The sequence below is a fragment of the Amphiura filiformis genome, chromosome 1, assembly GCF_039555335.1.
Source record: "Amphiura filiformis chromosome 1, Afil_fr2py, whole genome shotgun sequence".
Lineage (NCBI taxonomy): Eukaryota > Metazoa > Echinodermata > Ophiuroidea > Amphilepidida > Amphiuridae > Amphiura > Amphiura filiformis.
The window spans coordinates 35,164,557-35,192,259 of NC_092628.1; the positions used below are offsets into that span (position 1 = coordinate 35,164,557).

Sequence of the window (27,703 nt, forward strand, 5' to 3'; positions counted from 1 at the left end):
CAGATACGTGATACTTACTTGTTTTGTAGCAGACTGTTTGATACAACTCCTTAAAGGTACTACCAGCCGGTTTGCGAGAATCAAAATCCATCATAGTCACTGCACTTGCTGTATAATGTAATGAGAGAAGTTGATTCTTGCAACTGAATCTTACAAGAATCGATTCTGTGATTCTCTTAGAAATCTAGGCCCTGAAAAGTGAAAACCGCCCAATGTAGAATTATGATGGGCATTAAACCCCAATTCAGTGGTTCATCAAAGTGTGTTTTTAGTTGTCACTCTTTGTTCCTTCCTTGACCATATCATGTGTGTGGCTCCTTATTGTATGTTTGGCCTCATCCAGTAATCAACATCATCCATTTAATACTGCCGAGATATTTTTAGCTGCAGCTTTAAATATCAGTAGCTTTGATTATTCTAGCTATAGCATATTGACAGTGAAAAGTCTCATGTATATTATTAGATGAAATCATTGAGGAATCAACCTCAATCTTGAAGTCATGCTATGTTTCTGTTGAAGGGGTAGCAGAGAGGTGCACATGGCAAGTTAGAGACAGTATTACAGATACATAAGGGAACTAACCAAAATACGACATCCTGTAAACTAAAGTACTTTCATTAGGAGGCTGACCCCCTCTATCCCAGAAATGCAACTGCAAAATGTTGAAAATTGCAACATGAAAGATCAACTTTGATTTTAACTAGTTTTATACTTTTTGTCCCCCCCCCCCTAATGAAAGGACTAGAGAGGACTTTTAGGTTGTTCCCAAGTGTAAAGGCCAATGTATAATATGCTTGTCTACTCTGTAAAGATAATTATGTTAAACAATTGGGTTCTAGATTTTATAAAAATAAAAGGAGTACAGAATAATGCACTTTCATCCTGTATATCGTAACCTGTCCATCCAATGTTTGAGATGATATAAATCCTTAAATATCCATCTCAGGTGGCTGTTAAGTAGCCAGGTTAACATTGTCCGACCTGCTATCCTCCTGTACCATCCTCATGTCTGCCGTCTGTTTCTGACCTTCACGCACACATGCATGAATGCAGTACTTGTACATGTATGTATGCCCTTCCAGGTTTACTTGCTTGGTACGTAATGGCAGCCAGCAGTGAGCATGCCATGCCTGCTCGTAGGTATCGTGTTATACACGCAAATGAGGCATGTGAACTTTCAAGTTGCCGTAAGTACATGTATACATGGCAGTATTGCAATGCATTTGATTTAAAGCAAGCACAACCTTAAAATTGTGGTGACTGGCCAGCTGGGCTATCTTGGATGTAGCTGATATACTTGAGAGGTGTCAAGTGATGAATATATCAGAGTGCATAGTGAAGGTTTATTAATCTGAAAGTAGAACACACCAAAGTGGCAATTGATGTTATTTACATCTACCAAATCTCAGGTTTCAATTATTTAAAATTAAATTAAAAGCAAAACAAAGAATTCTTGCATAAAAATATGTGGTAACAGGTGCAGAATTGGGGTAACGTTTTTGTTTGTTTGCTTCTTGGAACCATTGCCTCTCATTAACAGATGATGCTGGACTTTGCCTGTTGGTGATTGGTCTGTATATTTTTTCGTAGATGAACCCGAAACAACCCGAAAAATGAAATAAGCAGTACTACTTCACATCAGATCACAATGGCTGCATCCATTACTGGTACTAGTGCCTAAAGTAGGGCTGCTAAGAAGACACGATTTTGGAGGCCAAAAACGTGCCCGATTTTCCAAAAAACGTTTTTTCGAGAAAAAATTTGCCCAATTTTTTTTTTTTTTTTTTTTATAGATTTTTTCAAAATGTCAAAAAACGCATTTGGAGCCAAAATGCGCAAATAACGCAATTTCGTTTTCATAGCAGCCCTAGCCTAAAGTTATGTTGCACAAGATGTACTTTGATAATGCTGTTTGGACTCATACATAGTGGACAGTAACTAGTAGAAAAAGGAGCAGCATCTCAGACCGGATCAGGACCGTTCCAAGATGTACAAATAAATAAAAAAAAGATTTAAAAATCCCTACCTACTGACCCTATTTTTCTTGCTGTGTTATGCCAATTTTTTTTATTATTCTTTAGCATCATTTGGCATTTACATTGAAGCAGCATTAAAATACTTAAAACCTGAAAGTGGCTCAATCTGTTTAAAAATCTGTTTAAAAACATATGCATTACATCTGCAATTTCACAACTTGGTGTGTCTATCTTCAGTAGATAGCAGGTTTTGAAATGATAGGTAGCATGTATGTACAGTGTGAATTTAATTAAATTGAACAAGGTCTAAGTGGTGAGTGGTAGTGACTGATAATGGACTCTACAGTGTTTCACTCCCATCTCTTCCTAGCTGTGAAAAGTCATTTTGATTTGTTGTGAAATTGGTCCAGTCAAGCATGTTCTTTACCTGGCTCTTTTGGCAATAAAGATAGTTAGCTATGAAAATTCAATACATAATATAAATTGTGTCACATGCTATATGTGACTCCTCGCCAACTGAGCCCGGATGTCGCCAGTGCCACTATTGAGATATGCTCCATCGAACTTAACAATAAACAATAGGAAAGAAAGGATTTATTGACTGTTTTATTGATTTTTCACTACTTAAATGTCAAGTACTATAGACATGATATACATCATTTTAAAGCTAATTTCAAGCAGAATATTTTGGTTGAATATCTCAAAAATGATGATTGGCGACATCCGGGCTCAGTTGTGGCGAGGAGTCACATATGTGGTTGAAGATAGCTGACAAACGATCACAGTGAGCTAGCACAAATCACATAACCTGAAGCACCCAGTGCAGTAGTGAATTGGATAATAGAATTATTCATTAGGTAGGGCCTTGTTCCTTCAAATAACTAGCGTAGGTAAAAAGTTTGGGATTGTTTTTGGTTGAAATGCTTGAACTGAAAAATCAGAGTAAATCGATAGTGCGTGTGTGGTGTTGTCACTGAAAGAAATGGATCTTATCAGGTTTGACGATAGAATCAGAATAAATTAGTCTCATTATTGAGTGCCTTGCAGTCATAAATATGTTGCAAAAATAAACAAACAACCAAGAGAGACAAAAGGTCATATGTAAAAGTTTGTTTTTACTGTTAGAAACGGGACATTACCCATATTGATGTTTGGCATAAAAATTGGACAGACCAGTCGATATACCACATATACATGCATCCATATTTTAATATTTTAGTATTCAGCTGCCACAGGGTTGAATTTACTTATGTTATTCTTAAGCTAGAATAGTGATCCATTTCACTGCGTGCTTACATACATGTTCAAATTAACTCGACTGTCCATGATCGCATAAGAATGTACAAGAATACTGAGGATATTGGTTGGGCTGTGATAGCTTGTCATGTCATTCTTGTTTATGTTCAGTTTTCCAGGTATGGATTTCAAGCTGGTATTACAGTTTTTCATGGCTGGGAATATAGATCATGTGATATCTTTTTAATTAACAAAATAGCAGTTGTTGGTTCCACAAAATTGTAAACATTTCTGAACTTGGATTCCTTTTTTTTTTTCTTGCATTACAGTTGAATTATATTTTGCAATCAATTTTCAATTTATATTGGAAATAAATTACATCTTACTATCTTCTGTAGATTTCGAAGAAATAACAAATAGACATTTTCTGATTTTAATTTTCATGATTTAATGATTTGATATATTCTGCTGTCTTCAGTAGATAGCACAAAGCAAATAAACTAATTCACTCATTTAGTGTACATCTTATTTACTTCTAGATCTATTTCACATTGGTAGACAAATCTGTTAAATTATTCAACATGTTTTTATGCAACTGTTTTCACTTTTCTGGTTGAAGTATTCAGGAGACTCAGCACACATGCTATGCAGACATACGAATAATGCAGAAACAATGCTGATTGATTACAAGATTCAAGTTGCAGCAGCTCTCTTGTCTTCTTTTACTTAGTGCTCTCTAATTTGGAAATTTTATACAGAATTAATATTTTCTATTTGATTTTGACGACTATTAGAATAATTTTGTTCTGTATTCACTGATAAATGATAAAATGCAAATCAGTTCTGTATTTCAATGATTTCCCCCGGTACATTGCACATACTGATTTCAAACAACAGAATCTTACCAATATGTTATTTTTGCAACCGTCCAAATGTTTCAATTTGCAAATCAACCACAGCCCCCAGCCATATGTTATTGGTATAGCTATTATCATTGAGAACGATGCATTGTGGTGGTGTGTCAAATGTTTGTCATATCTTGTGATTCTTAAACCTGACTCATAATGACAGGTTTTAGGTGACATCACCCTATCCAACCAAGAGACAGACCAGTGTGCTAGCGCCATGAGTTCTGACCTACATAGAAGACATGGCAGGCCATAGAGCCCAATTGTGATTAGCTCATCAGCAATCCATCTGTATGCACCAATATACACACACCCTGCATACATCAATGCTCTCTATGCTTTGCTCACTGTGTGGACTGAATCCCAGTCTCAGTGATACAATATGTGTTTGTGAATGATACTGACCTTAAGTAACAAATGTACTAATGATATCTAACATCATAGCTCATAAGATGAGACATCTCCACAAAATGAGTGACCTAAAACAAACGGCAAAAATTTGGTTTGAACGGATCCCATTACAATTTGCATATAGGGGAAAAAACCACTTGTTTAGAACCTAGATTTTTGTTACAGGCATTTATATTAGTCTATTAAGCTGAGACTCGCCCCTACCCCTCTAGGGACACTGCATACATGAATCCTAGAGGGATTGCAGTTCTTAAAAACTGCTATGAATTCAAAGTGGTTCATGTACAGTGTGCTAAACAGCCAGAACCAAAAGTTGATGAAAAGGATAGTGGCAGTGCATCATTGTTTATGACATTCAAAACTGTAATAGTACCGATGCATGCTTAATTAGTACCAAGAAATACTGATTCTTATGATGACTGATACAAATACCACATGTATTCAGTCACAGTGATGTGGTCCAAATTAGATGCAAGTTTAGTATTCAAATCTAAATATGTGTCATACTGTCATCTATTGTAATATTAAATTATCTGTTGAAGTCAGTCAGTCTAAAGGTAAAATCTAGATCATGTTATGCTTTTAAATGAGGTTTTCCCTATTTTTTTATTAGATTGATAATTTAATCTTAATTACAAATGTTTAAACATGCAAGAAGAAAATAATATCAATGTTTTTCATATCCTGGATTTTTTGAGTTGTATTCTCAGTGTTTGTTGAGAGTACAATTACAAAACATTAAATTGGCAGTGATCACGATTTACAAAGCAAAAAAATTGATTTTAAACTAGAAACATGCATCAATATTGGTAATTAGGAAGCCTGTGTGATGAAGGATTAGTTTACAGCTGCTGGGAAAGAGAAATAGTGGTGTTATTAATCTGCTATCTACTGAAGATAGCTGGCTGAGCGAGCATTGATTGTCATATATATATATATCAGGTTGCAAAGCTTGGTAATATTGTATGTGAAGTGGTGATTTTGTTGTGGTTTGGTTTTCATTAGCCTCACAATTATGATGAAGTAAATTGTAATTGTAAAAAATACTTAACATATATCATCTACGCCCCGGGTGTGAAATTTTGAAAAGATTGTCATTTATTAGAGGTCATTTTTACAATGATAATTCATGGAAAATTTGTTAGGTAGGCATAAAAATCATGACAAACTATGAACGTAGGATTAATGACTTTCGGTTCACTTCTGGGCTTAAGGTGTACCAATGCCATTACCGGTCATGTGTGGATCGTGGTAAGCTTACTTACACAAGATAGCATGAAATTGTTTGGTTTTTTTTGGGGGGGGGGGGGTGGGGAAGGGCATTTATTTAATTTAGTTATTTTTAAAGACCCGAGTGGCATTAATTAGAGGAGGGCGTTTAGAGGATATATGATAGGTCATAATAATAAATTCTTAAAACTATGTGATGCAATTAGGCATAACAAGTCCATTAAAACAAGTCAAGCCAAATCAATTTGGATGTTGTCAAAAAAATTTCCTTATACAAGCTATAGTATGCTTAAAGAGTCCTCGTCATAGTTGTAAATGAGCTGAATACATAACTTTCATGTTGCTAAAAATAAATTAAAAAAGACAAAAGTTTAGTAGCATCTCAGAATTTATATGTGACAAATTTCTTGTATGCCTTGATCATATCTCATTCTATTTTGATAAAGCCGTGCAAAGCAGAAACTTGTTTTATTGTAAATTGTTATATATTTTGTTAAAAGAAAGATTTACATGAGAATTTATAATTAAATCTTGACTAGTTTTTATTTTATTTGGTGGTGCATGGAGACATAAAAACAGTGCTATATTAGTATTCATCCCAGTGCTAAGCAAAACCAGGGGCCCCATTCTAGAATCTATTTGTCTCACTGCTGCACAGCTCATGTCTGGGTTAATGTCGATTACAGTCAAGTTAGCATTGTGAATGCCAAAGATTTTGTACTACTAAGTCAATAAAACCCTGGATTTGTTCTTGGATACTGTCCAAGACATTTTGATTATTTATCATGTGCTGGTGCTATCTACTGAAGATAGCAACAATGCTTGCATTAAATACTTGACAGCTGTGCAGTCTGTACATTTTCCATTATTGTACTATCCATATGTATACCTGTGTACATGCTTACTTGCACATGTATGCACATTATGTGTCTACACACCCTACATATGTGTAAAGGGAATACAATTCTGTAGTCACAAACTCTTATTAGTTACTGCTATGATACACATGGTGTATTTTGTGGGTGAAGATTTTTTTAAATTTCTTGACAACAATATAATGATGTGGTTATCACTTAAAACTGACCCTGGGCACCCTTATTATAAAAACAAAATAAGCAACACACTTTGTTGACTTGTCTTCAAACTAATATGCATTTCTAATAACTAGGTCAATACCAGAAGAGAATCCTCCCTCACAGTTTTGAAACTGTCAGTATTATGTGTGACAGTGTCATACTTGACAACGGTCTACAGATAAGAGACCTGTGTGTGTGTGTGTGTGTGTCCTGCATGTCAATATTAGCAGTGGGCAATTATTGGCCAGTTCCACATAGTACATGTACTATCTTGGGTAATGGACACCATAGATTACCTGAATATCTTTTTTCGTGGCATGTATTTTCGGTTGCATCCCAAAGATAAATGTCATTAATGCACCAATAATTATGAAGATGGCCATGATATAATTAGAAGAGCATGTCCCAAGTCATGCATCTAAAAAAATCCATTATTTCAATTACAAATCATAACATGTGTTTTTCTAAGAATGCAGTTACATAATTGTTTTGCTATGTGGTAAATTTGCATGTTCAAAGTAGGGGAAATGGAGATTCATAATCATATTCATAAGCCTGTATAGACAACTTGGTGTTGAAGCTCATCAGTCAGGTGTTCATTAAAAAAAACATACAATTAAAAGTGTGACCCAAATTAACCATTCATGCTCGCAAGACCATTTGTCACAATGTCAGGAAAGAGTGCAAAGGTTTTGTTTTTTTTTTTTTTCCAAGCTTAGAATTTACTGATTTGCTTAGCTTATTAAATTGAATTTAATAATAAAACTAATAAATGATGATACTAATAATTTATCGTCAAAATGTTGCACAATAAATATTTTGCAAGGAAAAGGAGTGGTTCATTTGCAGACAATTAATTTAGATCAATAGTTCATTTATGTGGGTAAAGCCTGTAGCCTAATTATTTCAACATGAATTCAGAGTCCTTGAACCAACACATGTAGACATGGCCTTTTCCTATATAATACGCATGCACAGTGATGTACTTGAGGGCGGATACCAAAACCCACTGGAAGGAAATAGGAATAATGAAGTCTATGTCACAGAACAGATGATGAGAGGAACCAGGGCTTACATCTGGCCTGTACACATGATTTGCTTAGTGAACTAGTGTATTATTTTATTTCAACAAGATCAAATATACATAGGCCTACGTACATAAATCCTTTACTGAATTTGTTCACTATACTGACTAACTGAGTCTATTCAAATTAATAGATATAGTAAATGGCTGTGTCAGCTGTTGTAAATTGTGTAATTATTGATTAATTAATGAGTTTAAAGAAAGGTTTACAGCATATGGCCAAACATTGTAACATTCACTATTTGTAGTTTGAAAGTAAATAAGCTTATTGTAATAAAAAAAAAAGAAAAATTTATGATTGGGCATGATGCTAATCAGTATGCATCAAGTAACAAAGTCATATATGATTCTATTTATAATGAATTCCAGTGCAACGCTATTATACTGTACACACTTAACATGCACACCCTCCCCTCCACACCTTAACACTTATCAACAAGTAAATTATGTTAGTCAAATGATCTATCTTTCACAATTGATGTCTATTTCATGATGAGTAATTTGATGACAATAAATTGGCACAACAAAGTGATCCAAGCAAACCGCCGATATCCATTAAACCTGTATGCAGACTGCCGCACAGACAGTTGTACACTGACCTTGGAACGATGAATCATGCACCAAACACAAGCTAACCTTGGCCGTCGACAAGTATCAATGCTTTTTGTCTCAAATGAGTTAAAAATACACAATTTGAGTAGTTTCTGATTCTGTTATTTTTAGGAGAAAATGCGCTATATGCCCACGCTGTGCTTCAGATATTAAAATTGAATGTAATTAATTGATAGAGCTTTCTACGTTATAATTTAGAATGGATGCATCTAAAATATGAAATAAATATGTTATGGCAGTCATAATTATTAAATAAATTGAAATTATCAAATTGAGTATAATTCAATTTGCCACATGTGTGCTTTGTGAAAAACAATCATATTATGAACAAAACAATGTTATGCAAATATTTTTGATCTCATTTTAATTTTGTTGATGCAAATTATGTCTTAGAGTCATTAGTTTCAAAGGTACCAGTGTGTGTAAAAACCTGAGACATGTTATAAAGCTTGTTCATTGAATAATTAAAGTGCATATGAATCACCCTTGCCAGTATTAAACGGCTAGGACTGTAAGATGTGAAGTACTATAATGCATATATTTTGCATTGATGCATACATCTGGTATCGTGGCACTTGTAGCATCACAGTGAAAAGAGCAGATTACTACTAATATTTTAGCTGGTATCAATAATTATTGTTGGATGACAAATAGGTATTTTTTAAATGGTTCAGAACTTCTTTTTTTTTTTTTTCTTCTTTTTTTTTTTTTTTTTGTAATATAACTGCAAAATTTTGTGGTTACTTCCAGTTTCTTTCCAAATTTCAGAAAGTTCAATTTTGGAATATTCTGAATTTTGTAGCACACAATTATTTTTGTAGCACACAATTATTTGTTATGTTTATTGGACGCAGTGCAAAGGTACAAATTGTGATGGCACACAAGTTGTGTAGCTCTATCATACTATGTTTTCATTTTCTGACATTCACAATGCTGGTTTGCACAAGTGATCTGTTAGTGATAGAATCCACAGGCAACCAAGCAAAGGAAATACTGTCGTTTTATGTGAACTTGACGGTTTTTGAAAATGCATTAAATCCACAGTAAAAATATTGACTTACCTGTGTCTATGCATTTGAGTGAATGAATAGCCGAGTGTGAGCCGGCTGGCTGTGTTGCCAAGGTGGATGGATGCATACATGCTTGGGTGCATTATATTTTCATGGCTTTTAATCTTCACAAAATATGAGGCATAGGCATAAAGCAGCAAAAGCTTAAGCTAATAAAGTGAAATTAATCTCATAAATGGGACATTGTGATCTTGGCATCTACAACATAAACCCTACTCTCAAAAACGAAACCTGTGGGTTTTGAGCAAACAAAAGAAATAAAGCATTTTTAAGCAATAGGTTGTGCATGACCTATGATTGTTATTAGAGACACTGTCATATTAAAGATGTCAGGTACATAAATGACGTATCTTAAAACAAACTGCTAATTGTGCATACTGTTGATGCAACTAGATATAGCAGTTGCTAGAAGACACTAAGTGTTTATTTGTTGGTACAGATGAGATATCAGCCATAGCTGAATTGCTAAGGTCATGTCTATGATGATGGAATTCCACAGCTGAGGGAATGGCCAGTCACAGCAAGCATACTAGTACATGAAATAGATAGATAGATAGGAAGGATCCTGTGATGTGCTATTCTTAGATCTAGTCATGTTATGAGTTGGATACAGTATCGTGGGAGGGCAAGGAGATGAGCTGGTCAGTACCAGAGCTAGGCAATGTAGGCTTAAATGTTTGCTGTAAAACAATACAGTATCATCCCTACTTCCAATTCAAAAAATTGAGAAACTGCAGCATCAGCTCTAGTTTCTGATCATGCTGTTGGATGTGCACATGTTGCTCAGTTGAGTTGATATAGTCCTGCAATTTAGCCATAAGAAATATCCGCAACATGAAACACTTGTGTTATATTGTCCCAGTGGTTTGGGGAATCAAGCAAATATCAAAGCAGACCATTCAATCCCATATGCTCAAGAATATAATCATATATATGCTTTTACTAGTGACACAATGATAGACTTAACCTGGCAGTGGCATTGGCAATATGCCTGAGCCTGGTTCTATAAAAGGAATCAAGTTTGTTTCTGCACAGAACAACCAGATAAACAATCAACAAACACTCTGCATCATCAAGAAAGAGGTGGTCCATAAACCGGTTCATTATTGTCATGAGCCCTGCTTTAATTATAACTAGAGCGATAACCGCACCATAGCTGAACCATGTGGCTTCGGCAGTATATTGTGGTAGGCCTATACCACTGTCACCCGGAGGTATGACCGCCCGAGTGGTGTTAATGAAAGAGGAGAAGTAAAGAATATAAAATGAACTAGAGGAACTGTGCCCTTTGCAAGGGCACGAGGTACCGTAAGTTAGGCGGATGACTGTGACGATCTGATCAAGCAGCAATACTGTGCAGGATAGGCCTAGTATTAATTTTAATCAGACTGTTTCATTAATTGCCGTTTTAATATAGGCCTACCTTGATCGTGAGAAGCTGGCATTTTGAAAACTTGACTTTTGACCTCTGTATGACCCCCTTAATGAATTTTAAAATATTTAAAACATGTTAAGAATGTCATAAGGATCATTGCATTTAAATTCCAGCTCAATTGAAGCATTTTGAAAACATGACCTTTGACCCCTTTATTGCCCCTTAATGACCTTAAATGAATTTTAAAATATTTTCAACATGTTTAGAATGTCATACGGATCATTGCGTTTAAATTTCAGCTCAATCGGAGTATTTTGAAAAACGTGACCTTTGACCCCTTTATGACCTCTTAAGGACCTTAAATGAATCTTAAAATATTTTTTATTAATGTTTAGAATGTCATAAGGATCATTGCATTAAAATTGCAGCTCAATTGGAGCATTTTGAAAACCTTGACCTTTGACCCCTTTATGACCCCCTTAATGACCTTTAATAAAATTTTTAATGTTTTAAACATGTTTAGAATGTCACAAGGATCATTGCATTTAAATTTAAGCTCAATCGAGCATTTTCAGTTAAAATGACCTTTTTGACCCCTCATGACCCCTGGATGACCTCCGACGTTTGGAAATATTTTTATCACATTCTTTATGTTTTCCTCTTTCATATGACACCACTCATGGGGTCATACCTTCGTGGCATTTAGAGATATGTCCATTTCAGACCAAATGGTTAGTTAGTAAGCTAGTAAGCTAGTAAGTAAGCTAGTAACATACACTCTTATAGGCTGATACCATTTCATGGTTCAGCAAAAATGATACTGGAATTGGGCAAATTGTTGTCATTGCACTTTTCATAACTTTACATAAATTTTGAAAGTGCTCAGCAAAGCATGTAATTGCCAAGTCTAATACGTCTAATAAGGTACAACTTTTCAAAAGATTCAGGTCAGTAAGGTCAAGGGCTTGGCATGCCAGTGAAAGCCTTATTTGTATACTCTATCCTGTAATGTATAAAAGGCACAAATTTATACCAGTAAAATGAAACCAATTTCACAACTCAAGGCATCTGAAATGAGTAGTATAAATGCTTATCTTGGGAAGTAGAATTGGTGTGATTTGCTGGGCATTCTAATCAAGCAAAGTGGACACCTCTTTCAATGGATATTGTGAAACATGTTAAATGAAAACACAGTTGACCATCTGAATGAACAAACTGAATGAAGCTTGTCTTGACCATAAGACTGTGTGTGTGGACTAGTTGAAATAATAACCTTTTTGACAGGTTATACCCAAACAAGTACTAATCCTTTCAACAAAACAAAGGCCACCTTGTGATCTGTTATTGTTTTTGTCTTTTTTTATCTACTTAATAATCACTTTGTAAAATTTCAAAATCCAATTTGTAGAGCGATAATGCATGGTTTAACCTTTGGTACCACTTTTGGCATTTTATCAGCAGTTTTGTTGGATGTAAGGGTCTTGATTGATCTAGCATTGCCAGGGGTTTGTAACTTTATTTTGAGGGCCAAAACAGGAGAACAGGGCCAAAAACATCTCAGAATATATAACATGCTGAAGGGCTATTCACACCCTAGTTTCGTGTTTTCCTTTTTAGAGTTGGTTGAGGGCCAAATATGAGTGGTTGGTTGGCAGGCCAGATTTGGCTCCCAGCCCTCCCTAGGCTATTGGTAACACCTGCCCTAGTTTGGTAACAAGAATTTAAGATGTGGCCGCTTCATTCTGAACATGATTTTGACAAAACAAGTATCTAATACACATAATATGTAAACACAGGAACATTGTTACATAGTGTGAGCCATCAATTTGAGATTCAGTTAATGCAAACTGGTATGATACTTCATGGATATTGCCAATTAGGGTACTTCAATAATTGACATGCATCATGTGGTAGAAGTAGTACCATCTTTTGTCATGTCTCAAGGTCAAATATGCGCAAAATGATGACACATGTAATGATACCTTCAACATCATGCCTATTAATTATGTTTGAATACATGTCAGTTTAGCGATTTAATTAAATGTTTTGAGAGGTTCCAATATCTTACTTCTTGGCATATGCCACATAAATCAGTACACAGATTGAAGGTTTCTCTACAGGAAGTCAGTTTGTGCCGAAATTCCTTCCCACAATGCATATTGCATTGTGGGAAGGAATTGATGTCTGGTAGAGGAACCCAAAATCTGTGGAAACTACTCGCAGAATGATCTGAATTGATTAAACTGGCATGTTTCTAAGTTTCAAATGATACTACAGCTTATATGTGGTCTGCTACATTATTTCCCTAACTTGATAGTAAAAGTATTAGTCCAGTCAATCTAAGCAAAATAGTGGTGTCACTCACCACTAATTGCAACAGAATTTTTTTCACTTTTATACATTTTAGAGATATCCCCTGAACATCATACCAAAAATATACTAAAATATATTTGGTGGAAAGGTAGTTTTTGGCGGGGAAAAGGTCATACAGGGTCAAATTTCAAAATTGCTTTTAATCTTTTTAAAACTACACCAAAGCATTCCTCTAGTCTTAAGGATTCAAAAAAGTATAGTTTGTCATATCTGTGATGTACCATTCTCAAGTTATAAGCGAAAAGGTCAAAGGTCAAATTTTGGGCTCCATGTGGGTCAACTTCGAAAAAAATGCTCCGATCTCCTTAAAATGGTCTCAATGTGTTCGTCTTTTAAAAAAACTCCAAAATAAGAATAGTTTGCCATATCTTGGATGTTTCGTTACCTAGGTAGCAGGGTAAAAGAGGTCATTGACCATTGAACTCTATTGACCCCGACCTAGTTTTCGATGTTACGCATGTAATTAAACAACCTAAACAGTGCAAATATTCTTTAAATGAATTATATATCTTTAGTTTTTTGACCTCTGTTGAACCCAACATTTGACCTTTGTTATAACTCAAGAACCGTACATCACAGATATGGCAAACTATATTTTTTCTGAATTCTTATGACTAGAGGAATAATTTGGTATAGTTTTTTAAATGATTGGAGTGATTTTGAAATTTGACCCCTGTATGACCTTTTCCCGCCAAAAACTACCTTTCCACCAAGTATATTTTAGTATACTTTTTGTATGCTGTTCAGGGGACATCTCTGACATTCATAGCAGTGAAAAAAATTCTGTTGCAATTAGTGTTGAGTCAAAACCCACTTTCACTGGACTATATGTGACGTGTCATGTCAAAAGGAGACACTTTTGGGCAGGTTATCAATTTTGAGGTTTTTACATAGCTTAAATATAGAGATATTTTGCTCCACAATGCCGTTTTCCCCCAATGAAATCGGACATTCCTAAGCGAAGATATTGAGTTGGTAAGTTGTGGTATTATAAATTTGGAAATTGAGATATCGGCCTTTAAAAATATTATTGACAATGTTGAGAGTATGATTTACCTTGAAAAATGTCTCAAAAACTACAAGATGCCAGTTATATTCCGGTCTGAAACTATCAGACAATATTTTTAACATTAATAACACCACAAATTCGCAACAAACCCAAATTGTGAAAAAATACTCTCCGGGCAGATTTTTGGCTATTTCTCCATTTACGATCCTGCCCAAAAGTGTCTCCTTTTGACATGACACGTCACATATATATATGAATAAATGAAAAACGAATAAAGGAATGAATGAATATGATTAAATAGATGATCATACATGTGGTACAAGTAGACAGCGAATTCAACAACATGAATGAGATAACTTGACTGAAATAATTACATGAAGCAATGAATTAAAGCAAATTATTTTGTGCTTGTTTATTTATTTATGATTTATCTTCATAAAACAGGAGATTGTGGTGCAGGTGTGGTGATGGGAATTTGTGTTTCTATGTATAGCATGTCCATAATATAATGATATGTTATTTTTACAGGAATGCATTTGCCCTGTCTGTATGTTGGACTGTAAAGCAAAGCTGATTGTAGAATGAAAAAAAGAAGATAATTGAGATGAATATGGAAATTGAAATAAATTGTTTTCAAATAGAACTGGCTCAGTTTGTGAACCGTGCTACCCTTGGAATAGTACTCATGCGGCCGTGCTGTGGCCAGTATCCGCAAGCTCAGCTGCTCCAGCCTCCCTCTATATGGCTAGCTCAGAGGGTATCAGACAAATAGCCAGTGCTAGGTTTTAAAACTTCTATCAACTTTGTGAAAAGAAATGATCAAATATATTTTATGGTGTAGTTCTAACTTTTTTTCTTTATTTTTGTGTTTTCCAGAGTGGTCCTCATCCAGCTAGTTTGATAGCCCTTCAGCAGATTGCAGACCTGGTGTTGCCACAGTCAAGGTTTAACCAGACATCAGTGAGTGGTGGTAGGGGGTTAGGAGGTAAGTCATTACAAATCCAATGTGGTCTTCAGAGTAGGCCAAATGCGTGGCCTCCTTAATGCTATCCATATATTTCATCAGATTTTTTGACAGATTGTATTGCAGAAACAAACTGTGCAGCCACAATCCTCAAAATAAATAGTTCACAAAACAATTCAAGTGTATGTGGTATCACATGGATATATTATGGTGAGTGAAACAAGTTTGTCATGTTGAAGTGCAGACTCTGCCCTGGATGAGAGTCTCACAAATCTGCTGACAGCATTCTCTTGATTGATCTAGCATTGCACAAAGGTGAGAAACAATGACAAGGGACAACATACCCAGATGTCCAGTGTATACATGAAGGTTTACATTGTAAACCAGTTTCTTGTCAGATCAAGCCAACATCACATCTTGCTTTAATCTTGACAGACATGGTTTTCAACAACTTGTATTTTGTCTGCAGCACATGATACCTATACACACATATATTGACATGCATTGTGATTGCAAAATTATGTGCTCAGTCTTGTTTCAAAGAACTCTTATCCCTGGCCTTTAATCATAGCAAATTATCGCTATACTTTGTTCAACTTAAAAATGGCTTTAAATATTTGGTGTTTGTTACTGCTCATGTAGATTCACACAAGTTTGCACCGGTCACATATTACCAAAGCATCATGACAACTTCTTCGGTGTACTTTTTTTCAGTGGGATCATGCTGTGGTGTGACTTTAAAGGTGTAAAACTGAACTAATGATTATTTATGGCCCAGTGGTGTCAATTAGAGAATACCATCATTCAGAAGAATGCCATTTCCAGTGTGGATTTGTCATATAGTATGTTAACCCTGTGTGGAATATAGTGTCAAAGTTAGAATAAAGTTATTAACTGGTTTATAATGATTGATATTATAAACATTGGAAGGATAATTGGTGATTTGCTAAAGGTGAATAGCCTGAAATCAACCAAAATGGAGGTTAACATTAATAGTGGAACCAGTATAAATGTGGTAATAAACACAACCTGTGCAAATGGCAAACATGCAGGCAGGAAAGCAATCTACCTGTTTGTTGATCATTTGGTAGAGCTGGTAGGCAAAATATTTTCTACAGAAATTTCTGATGGAGTGACCCTTCAACATAGGTATAGAAGCATTTAATGGATTTATTGGGAAATAGGCCTTATTCAATTTATGTTTGGAGATTGCAAAAGGTTGTTCTATAAAGTGGATAGTATTCTCAAAAAAAGAGAAGAGGACAAATTAACTAGCCATTCTACATTGTCCATGCTACATTCTTCAATGTGGAATTACATATAAATGGGATCCTGCCATCTGAATAATTCCCATAAACAAATCACCTAAGTAATGCTGATTTATGATCCATTTCATACTTGCATGCCTATTGGCCTTTCAGAGCATGGAAATCAGGCAATGCTTTCTGAAATCATTTGAAAGTTCCATCTCCAATCTTATAAAGTAAAGTCAAAAACAGAGATATGAGAGTTAAAACTTTTTAAACAGAACCATCTTATTACTCCTTTGCTGTTGGAATAGGGAACAAATGTTAAGTAATTGTATTATGCATACAATATAACAATAATATTTGTTTATTTTTATATTTTTATTATATCAGGTGGTCTCTGTGTCATCCCTGTGGCAGACATCAGAGGCACAGATTCTGTCAACTACAGCAAAGGAGAGAAGATGCTACGATGTAAACTGGCATCACTCTATCGACTTGCAGATCTCCATGGTTGGACACAACTCATTTATAATCACATGTCGGTAAGTAATAAGAAACAAACTTGTGAGCAAGGTCTTCCACATTTGGACCCCCATCTGATAAAAGTGTTGATCTGTTTGAACCAAACAGTATTCTGTTTGAACTAAAAGATGGAATACAGGATGACATGGCAAACCTTGGTCAGACAGTACAATGCTATCTTCAGTAGACAGCAGGTCATGGTGACACTGCAAGAATGTCTGTGATAGGGAAGGGGAAAACCGAAGGCATACCCATAGAGTATTGACTCAAAATTGCCCCCTGTGCAACGCTATCGTAATTCTGCCATTGTGGTTTGTCGCTCATGGAGGGCAAATAGTGAAGGTCTGGTGGTTTTCAACAAGAGTCCGAAATTTAATGATAATTTGCATCTTTAAGCTTCAAGAGTGTTGTGAGGTTTGTACACTTAGCGCTCATTTTTGGCACCATGCATTACATTGAGAACGCATAATCAATGTACTTTGAATGAAAGCAAACTTATCTGGAGGTAATTATCTTCTTTAAGAGACCTGCAAACATTGGCAGAGTTGGTACTCTTTGGTTCTACCTCATTGGGAAAAACAGCAAAACAATGCATGTTTTGATTGTGTTTGAGTATTCCTTTCAATATGGACTTCAGCTTTGGTTTTCCATTTCTTGATATTTTGATCAGCTATCTTTGAATGTGCATTATCTGTTAATATTGTGAGCTGCACATATTGCTTAGTTGATATATGATTACACAAATCAAAAAGTTTAATTAAAATTGACAAGAAATGCAACTTGGAACACTTTCATAGCTGAATCACACTTCCGAGGAAGCATAGTAACAATGACTTGACATAAAATACTGGTCTGGAATACCACAAATTAAGTCAATTACGTACCACATATAAATGCACATTAAACCAATTACCGCATTTCACCATAACTTCACACATGTGTATAGTATTAATAATGATTTACAGATCAGTTTTGGTAAAGTTTCTTTGCCAAAATAGAGTGTATTACATCAGTTACACAGATTGTATAAACCCAGTTTTTAATCACTTTTTATCAGTGATAAAAGTAATACAAAAGTGTCAAGTCAATTGATAGGAAGTATTCATATTTTAGATGGAAATCAACAATTTCCTGAAGCAGGCAATAGAATTACAGAACAAGACTTCAGTGAAAGAAGATGAGATTATATGCCAGGGCCCACAGGAAGTCACTAAATTCAGTGTTTTCACTACTGTAGCTTGTGGTGTGAACAATTTTGTTCTATTCCCTTCCAGATTTATCGCTGTTGTTTTTGCTTGTGGGCTTACTGAATCCACAAAAAAAAACATTTACGTAAAACCTTCCATGTTGCTTCATAAAATTGCATCGTAAAGTTTGGTATTACATGTATTGAGTATGTCATGTTGAGAGTAGATCAGCACACCATCAGAGTATGATACACGATTGTGTTACCAGCATACAGACAAATCTTGCAGGATTAGGTTGGTGCATACAATTCGAAACTGACACTGCAAAATTTAACATGACATTATTCTCAATTTGAGACAAGACACAGTATAGATTAGATTTGTTATGATGTTTCTGTCTACAGTGAAAAAACCTTATTTCCACATTTCGTCAAGCAACAGTTTCTTTTTGCTAAGTTTTTGCAAAATTTTGCTATTTTGAGAGAAAATTTTGAAAAATGGACCTATCCGTTTACCAAAATTGGCCTGGAAAAAAGGGGTCATTGATATACCAAAAGGCTGAAAATGCTACCCATGTTTGCGGCACGTCCCCGTATGGTCTTTGTACTGAGTACCCCCTGGGCTCTCACACTCTAGATCGCGAAAATAACTGAACATGAAAATTACCACTTATACAGATGCACCATACTGTCACAAAATAGGAAGACCCGGAAATGCCTCTGAATAGAAGATGCAGCACTGTTGGGACATTTGAGATGAGGAGATTGATTATTTATGTGCTGCATGAAGGGTCAATGGCCAAAGAGCCTCCTCAATATATTCATACTGATCAGTCTAACATTGATCACAACATACTGAAAGGTACTGAAATTGTGTGCAAAACTGATCAAATTTGACTGTTTACCAGGGTGTCACTCAACCCAATTTTGGAGATGTGTGCGGCACCAAGCGCCAAATTTGAAAATAGGGGCTTGATGAACTGAAATTTCAACATTTTTTTAGGGGGGAGACTTTTTTTGCTTGATTTCTCCCTATATGTCTGATATTAGATGGATTTTTATAAGCTCTTCTATTTATAGCCCTGTGTAGGATGTTGATGTAGCTATTGCTTTGAAAATGATTGTGATATTGTGTAATCTGAGACTTATTTGGGGTCAAGTTTAGAGACTTTCAGCATGCCAGAATATTTGCTCTTGATAAATTGAACTGATTAAGTTGGTGTTTTTAAAAGATTTGAGGTGCATGTTAATTTTGATGAGGTTCATACCTTGGCAGGTCATATCATCCAGTGAATATAATATTAACATGCCATAAATCCAACACAGTCAATGTAATTGGAGTGCTGTTTGGAATGTCCCTGTCTGAGTCTACTGTCAAAGGTCACCATAGTTAAAGGCTGTTCCTTCAACTAGTCTCAGTCCTAGCCCAATAATAATAAAAATGTAATAATATAACTAGTGAAATAGGCATTTTGTGCAAAATAGGGAAGATGGATTTTGCTCAAGAAACTGTGTCAGAGTCTAGGTATGTGACAGTATCAGTAGTGATAGTCTTTCAACATAATAAAGTAATGTATTTAGAGCTTTGTGGGAATTGTCAGTTTGTGACATGATCTGGTCCAGGGGTCATAAGCGGCAAATTTGAAATGGAGATATTAAAGGCAAAAATATGGAGTAAAAAAAACAATAAAATATATAGGAAAATAGATGTCACAAAACTTCAGAACTTTGGAACCAAGTATGCTAGACTTTTGGTGTACATGTGTGATAGCCTATTAATGTTTGTAGGTAATAGGCCTTCAAAAATTTCGAAATGTCTCCTTTGGCCCTGTGTAGCAGATCAACATACTTTAAAATCACTGCCAAAAACACCGAAATGTGAAATGAACATTGAAAATGAGCTGTATAAATTATCATTGAAATTTATACACTGAAACACCACTGAAAAATTGAATCATTTCATTAATAGTGAGCTTCAGTGTGATTTGTGAAATGACCTTGGATACTAGTCACATTGAAACTCGTTATACATTGAAATGACCGATTTTCAGTGGTGTTTCAGTGTAATTTCAGTGATACCGACCATATTGCTTTACAGGGGCCGAACTGTCGAAGTAGAAAATACAATTTGCATGCAAGAATGAGTTTTCAAAAAAGCCTGGATGAAAAGTGCATACACAGAGGATATTTCACATGAAATTAAAGGGAATGTTACATGTGCACTGGTATGTGCATATGTGCAATTCAAACCTGGGTGCAAAAGTATCCCCATTTATGATGAAACATGCTAACCTTTGATCCTATGGGAAAGTGAGTAATTGTACATAATAAACAGGTTTAGAAGTTCACAAGAAATAGCCTAATGCTGATTGCTGACCACCACTTGAGAAATTCATCTTGATTTACTTTATTGTAGGAAATTGGACACATGGATGTGCTTGGTGCAAAGAAAAAAATCCATATTTATTTGTTGAAAAGGGTGGTTGAGATCTAGGGAAGAAATTCATCAGTCAAGCCATCAAGTCCCGGCATCAAGTCTGCATGTAGAGTCACTGTGTCAAGAGATTGAAGTCCATTTGACAAATGGGGTTGATGTCAAGAGGTCATGTTATTAATAGCAAGGAATCAGTGGCAGGTTGAAATGGGAGTGGATACAGGTTGTTTAAATACCCTGCTATACAACTTGATGTTTGTCCTGGTTGCAAAGTTTTAATCAATGTTTATGTTCAGTTATAGAACTACAGTAAATAATGTTTTATCAGAAGTAGAAAAAACACAAGGTGCCATGTTTTGGGTGTTGGGTTCAATTGGTTTGTATACTGTATATCCAGTGTTGTCTCTGGAATCAATTTTCAATTCAGTTCAGTTTTATAGGCCCAATAAAAAAAAAAAAAAATACAACAGGACATTAAAACGGCCAAATTAATTAATATAGGGAGAAGAGATTGAGATGTCAGCATGGAGGAAACGGATGATTAAGTCCTGAATCAAGTGGTAACTGTAGAATAGGAGTGGCTTTTTAGTGTTTTTTTGCAAGGTACATTCATGTTAATATAGGTCAGACATGAATAACATGAACAGAAAAGAACCTGATACCTATTGGTATAATGCTAGTCTGATGCAGGTGAAATGTTGCACTAAGCCAGGTATGGAAAGTGAAACTATGAAGAAATTATGTCAACTTTCATGTGGGTGCTTGTTTGGCAGGCAGGTATAAGGAGGTTGAGATTTCTGAATCAGATGGTAGAACTAGAACAGCAAAGTGCTTTGAATACCTTTGAGGATAAGTAGTTATTCTGTGCTACTTTGTACAGGGCACAATTAATTCACATGTTCTAAACATACATGTAGTCCAGTCAATCTAAACAAATTTGTGGTGTCACCCACCACTAATTGCAACAGAATTTTTTTCACTTTTATACATTTTAGAGATGTCCCCTGAACATCATACCAAAAATATACTAAAATATACTTGGTGGAAAGGTAGTTTTTGGCAGGAAAAGGTCATACAGGGGTCAAATTTAAAAATTGCTTTAATCTATACCAAAGCATTCCTCTAGTCTTAAGGAAAAAAAAAAGTATAGTTTGTCATATCTGTGATGTACCATTCTCAAGTTATAAGCAAAAAGGTCAAAGGTCAAATTTTGGGCTACACGTGGGTTAAATTTGATAAAAATGCTCCAATCTCCTTAAAAATGGTCTCAATGTGTTTGTCCTTTAAAAACACTCCAAAATAAGAATAGTTTGCCATATCTTGGATGTTTCGTTACCTAAGTAGCAGGGTAAAATAGGTTATTGACCATTGAACTCTATTGACCCCGACCTAGTTTTCGATGTTACGCATGTAATTAAACAACCTAAACAGTGCAAATATTCTTTAAATGAATTATGTTTGCAAGACGATCAATTTGAGACCATTTTGGTTAAAATCAGACCATTTTTAGTTTTTTTACCTCTGTTGAACCCGATATTTGACCTTTGACCTTTTCGGTTATAACTCAAGAACCGTACATCACAGATATGGCAAACTATATTTTTTCTGAATCCTTATGACTAGAGGAATAATTTGGTATAGTTTTTTAAATGATTGGAGAGATTTTGAAATTTGACCCCTGTATGACCTTTTCCCGCCAAAAACTACCTTTCCACCAAGTATATTTTAGTATACTTTTTGTATGCTGTTCATTGGACATCTCTGACATTCATAGCAGTGAAAAAAATTCTGTTGCAATTAGTGGTGAGTCAAAACCCACTTTGACTGGACTAATGTAGGATGACTACATTTTGAGTAAAAACTGTCAATGACAAGTTCACTCAGCACCCACAATAAATATGAAAAGGGGTTTGTCAATTTGTGGAAAGTGGTACCAAAACCGGCCTACCTGTTTTGCCCATACCAACCCACCAATCGGACTGCAACAAACACATTACTTCCAAGTCAATGAAAGTCACTATAGTGTGCATGAGAAAACACCATTGCATGTGCATCCACCCACTCCTTTCCCAGGCTGCATAATATAGACGGTGAACTTTTAATCGGTTTCCAAGGTACCCGAATCTGCTATCAATAAACAAACATACACAGAAAAAACAAATTGCTGCATGGGTAAGGTGCAGTGATCTTGGCACCATGCGATTGTGCATTGCATGCGGAACATAACATTAGTTGCATTGTAGGAAGCTTCAGAAAATGCTCAATTAGTAAAGATAGGCCCTATCATCACCATGGCAATTGCCATTGGTCATGTATTTCTCAATAGATTATACATGTTTATGCATGCCAATACAGAAGAAGAAATTTCATACTTAAGGGCATGCCATTTTTGACAGTTTGCTGATAGAGGCTGTATTATGAGCCTTGTAATAAATGCAGAGAATTAGCACAGACAAAATTCAAAGGCATAATTTGGCAAATGACCATGTTGGTTGGATCTTTAAGTAAGATAACCCCATGATCCTGAAGAAAACTCTTGTAATTTTTTTACCAGAACAAAACAGCCATCTAGTTTTCTTCCAATTCGTCAGCTGTATTCCATAGTATCGTATAGTGCACACAGAATAAAGATGCAAAGCATTTTGTCACAGATCCAGGTTTCTCATTTCGAGAATGTTTTCATTGGAGACAAAAATACATATCTAACTTGACAGTTTGCTTAATATTTGTATTATTAAAGTTTGTCAAAACAGCTTGGGAGTAAGACATAGAAAAGGTGTCATTTGATTACCACCTCCCCCCAAAAAAAAAAAAAAAAAAAAAGAAAGAAAGGAAAGGATATCATTAGCTCACTAACATCTTTAATTCAAATAAATTACAAACTCACTTTTCATGTATTTCTTCCTGCCTTATCTTACCAACATTTCATGTGAAATATGGAATACATAATGTAGTAGGTCCCTGGTGAGATCCCAGTAAGATCAATTTTGCTAAAATGAAATAATTGGGGGGCGGTGGTTGTTTTGCTATTAACATGTAATATATGTGGTCACCAAAGCTGAAGTAATATGTTAAAACCTGCCTTGATGAAACAAATCTGTGGCGTGCCATCCATATGCAATACTGTGATGGTATAATTAATTAAACCACCTTGTACAGATGACATTAACATATTTCACGATCAGAGTATTGTCATTGTGAATTAGATTATAAGGTTTTGGTAAAGCATTTTGTGTTTCAATTAGTTTGCCGGGAGCTAAATTCAAAATTGCATTTTAATTTGTGTGGGTGGGTTTGTATGACATGATGGTTCTTATTTATGTCATAACATCAATGTATCATGCAATCATTACAATTACCCTTACTATGAAAGCATTTGACATACATACATGTAGAACCTTCAATCTTTTGATTGCCTGCCTGCTTGTGTTCTACATGTAATATCTGTTTTAACATGTCAACATCTTTAGCATTGGATATGCACTAAGTAAACTTATAGGGTTCCTAATCATACGATAAATAATAAAAGGGTCAGGTTTTCTACTCCATGTGACAATTGGTAGAACATTTTGGTTGGATTTCCATGATCCGTGAATTATGAAATTTTATTTAAAAATATATGATCCCTATTTTTAGCTTGCACAAAGCTATAGTACTGACCATTTTTGAAGGTTTCATTTCTTGACTATAAAAAGATGCACTATTTTTTAATATTTTGAATGTATTGGTCAGTTTTATTTATATTATATTGAAGCGTGCTAGTACATTTTATGACAGTCATTTTTTTAAATTTTCATAAGAATTGATATAATGTGAATGTTGCTAGGAATAAGACATTGTTTGTGTTAGATAAGATTAGACATACTTATCAATGTATGTGTCACCTGTTTTAAACAGATTATGTTTCCGATTATACACATCACCTTTACAACACTTATCTCTCAAATGTGTAAATCATGTGAAAGCCTATTGTGAAATTCACGCATCCAAGCTATAACGTTAACAAATGAAGCGAGTAGGCTAGGTCATGTAGTGTTGCATATATTAGCCTGTCTAGCTTGCTAGCTGACTGCAGTTGTATATTACCAACCTTTTTACTCGCTCCCTTGCTAGTCTGGCGGCTGTATTCATTAATATCCGGACCATACTAAAAAGGATTAGGTTTTGTTATGCAAAATGGTCATGTCCATAAATCTATAGATAATCACTTAGAAAATTATGATTTTAGTTTTACGTCTGTGGTGGGGATGTTTATTTCTGAATATGAATTTCATTGTAAAATAAACATAATACCTCCCCCTGGAGGCCTCCTATCATCTTTTAAAAGTGGTATGGAATTATCATGTAATTTCTAACCAATATTCCTTTTTTGATGGAATATTAACCAATTGTACCCGGCATTTTCATGTTTTGTCCCATTATTAAACCCTGAATAATAAATATCTATACATTTCACTGAATTGAACTTCATTCAAAGAAATGGAATATATAATATGATGAAGAAAAATACATATTTTCATACAGCAGCACCCTTTAATAACAAAACAAATTTGATGAAAGCACCAGATTCTATTTTAGCATCAATCACATCAAAATGATACTGTCACATTGTGGTATACACCCTCTGGTTGGGTCTATCAGTTTAATATGATGGATCAAGATCTTGATACTCTACAGCAAAGAATCACAATCCACATGTAAGGCAGCGGTTTGCTGAAATCTCTTCTTAACACAGGGTTTGTAATATAATTTTTGAGTTTTATAAATTACTGTGGAATATCTACAGCAGGACAGAAGCAATTATGCTGATTGCATCATGGGTTGGCGGCCTGGTATTCCATCAACATCAATCAGTCATGTCTAATTGCAATAATCTCACTTGGGCTGTCTCCTTTCATCTGACCTGCCTGCCTTCACTGATAAGTATTGCGCAACCACTTGTAGGGTGTGTCAGTCAGTGTCTGCAATCTCTTGCTTGAATTATAATGTCCCACCGTAATATTTAATTCTCAAATAGGCTCCTATTCGGGGAGATATTTCCTAATTTTCCCATTGAGAATGAATGACACTTGGTTTGTGCCTAATTTCATTTACACTGATACCAATATATCTGTAGATCTGTTTGGCTTCTTGCTAGGAATTTGTACATACAAGTGGTATCACATATATGCAAACAAAAACTTACACACAAGTGAGAATTCTTCTTTTTCTATAATTTGAATGTAAATTGCATTTATGATTATCTTGGAAATTAAATGAAATTTCACATTGCAATTATTAAGATGTAGCTAATTTAATAGTAATGGCACCTACTTATGATGGAATTTGAACTTACCACTGTTGTAACTTTTTTCTCTCTTTTGCAGGTGAGGGTATCAGCAGAAAATGATCACTTTCTTATCAATCCATTTGGTCTCATGTACCATGAACTCACTGCATCATCACTGGTCAAGGTGGACACACTTGGCAACACTGTGGACCCAGGCACAACGAGTTTTGGTCCTAATCTTGCCGGATTCACCCTACATTCTGCTATTCACAATGCTAGACCAGACATCAAATGTGTCATTCATGTACACACTCCTGCAGCAGCTGCAGTAAGTAATATGTACTATGAGCTCACATCTATCTTACATAACTCTACCTTAGGTTCCACCTAACAATGTCATCAAATTCAAATTTGGGAATTTTTGGAACAAACATAAAACTCTGCAGATGGCAAACATGAAAGCAATCTACAGAAAAAACCCATGAATCTTTGATTTAGCATGGTAAGGAGGGTAAGGCCATCTGGCACAAGACTCCTCTTCAGTAGGCCCCTAAAATAATGCTGCTGGAGGTCCGCCTCACCTCAGTCCCGCAGAGTGAGTCTGTCTACCTCCCTAGCATAGGCAAGCACTCACTTACACTGGCACTATCAGTATTCAAACCACTATGCTCTCAAAAGCTTATAGTATATACATACTTGTATTCTCCAGCAAGTGTAACTGTCAAATTCAAAAGCTATTAACCCTAACACCAGTAAAAACCACAAAATACCACGATGAAAAATTCATAACATGCATGCATCCCAGGGTCTGCGATGACGCAATCACCCGAAGTGTGATATGATCACGGAATTGCTGGCCGGGCAGCAATAACCCGAGCAGCTACCGGTCCGCGTTCGTTCGCTTGGCATGCGAGGGGTCAAAGGTTCGAATCCGGGGTGCCAAGTCAAGTCAAAAATTCTTCTTCTTCTTGAAAAAATCGGATCTTCTCTGACTTCCGATACCAAAAAGCATGGGTCAGTGTTAGGGTTAATAAAGTTAGTTATTTGCAATATTTTTGTATGATAATAAGTATGATCAAATTGCCCTATTTATGTTTTCGGTCATTTTGGTAAAGCAGTTGGGCAAAACATTTTGTACAGAAAATCTTATTGGCTTATATAATTATTCTTTTGAATTGTATTTTTACAGGTTTCCACCATGAAATGTGGACTATTGCCCATTTCACAAGAATCACTAATAGTTGGTAATGTTTCCTACTATGACTACAAAGGCATATTAATTGATGAGGAACAAAAGATGAAATCATCAGGTCACTGGGACCACATAACAAAGTGATGTTCTTACGTAATCATGGCATTGTGGCCCTGGGAGAGACGATAGAAGAAGCATATCACTACGCATATAATGTAATTCAAGCCAGCGAGATTCAGGTATGTAGTATATTGGTTAAAGATGGCATGATTGATAATTGATATTTTCAGGGAATTCAGCCCGTTTAAGGCATTAAACTAATCCAAGTATGCGTGTGACACAATAAGAAATCATTTGAATCAAAATGAATGTCTGAAGATGTCAAATACTACGTGGTTGCCATATGCGCAGCACATGACTTGCGCAGTTGTCATATTCAGCCTGTATGACAACTGCACATGGCATCCTGAGAAACTTAAACCTGCAGGTTGTCTTCGCATTGGCATCACATACTCTTAAGAACAA

The 27,703-nt window shown here is 35.4% G+C and overlaps 1 protein-coding gene across 1 annotated transcript in view; it reads left to right on the forward strand.

The window, feature by feature from the left end:
- The window catches only part of LOC140158651 (gamma-adducin-like), a 92,267-nt gene that overhangs the window by 48,919 nt on the left and 15,645 nt on the right, over nucleotides 1-27,703 (forward strand). Inside the window, 5 exon segments of the mRNA XM_072181823.1 lie at nucleotides 15,238-15,346; nucleotides 16,966-17,117; nucleotides 26,084-26,314; nucleotides 27,176-27,281; nucleotides 27,284-27,417. Of these exon segments, the coding sequence (XP_072037924.1) occupies nucleotides 15,238-15,346; nucleotides 16,966-17,117; nucleotides 26,084-26,314; nucleotides 27,176-27,281; nucleotides 27,284-27,417 (732 nt within the window).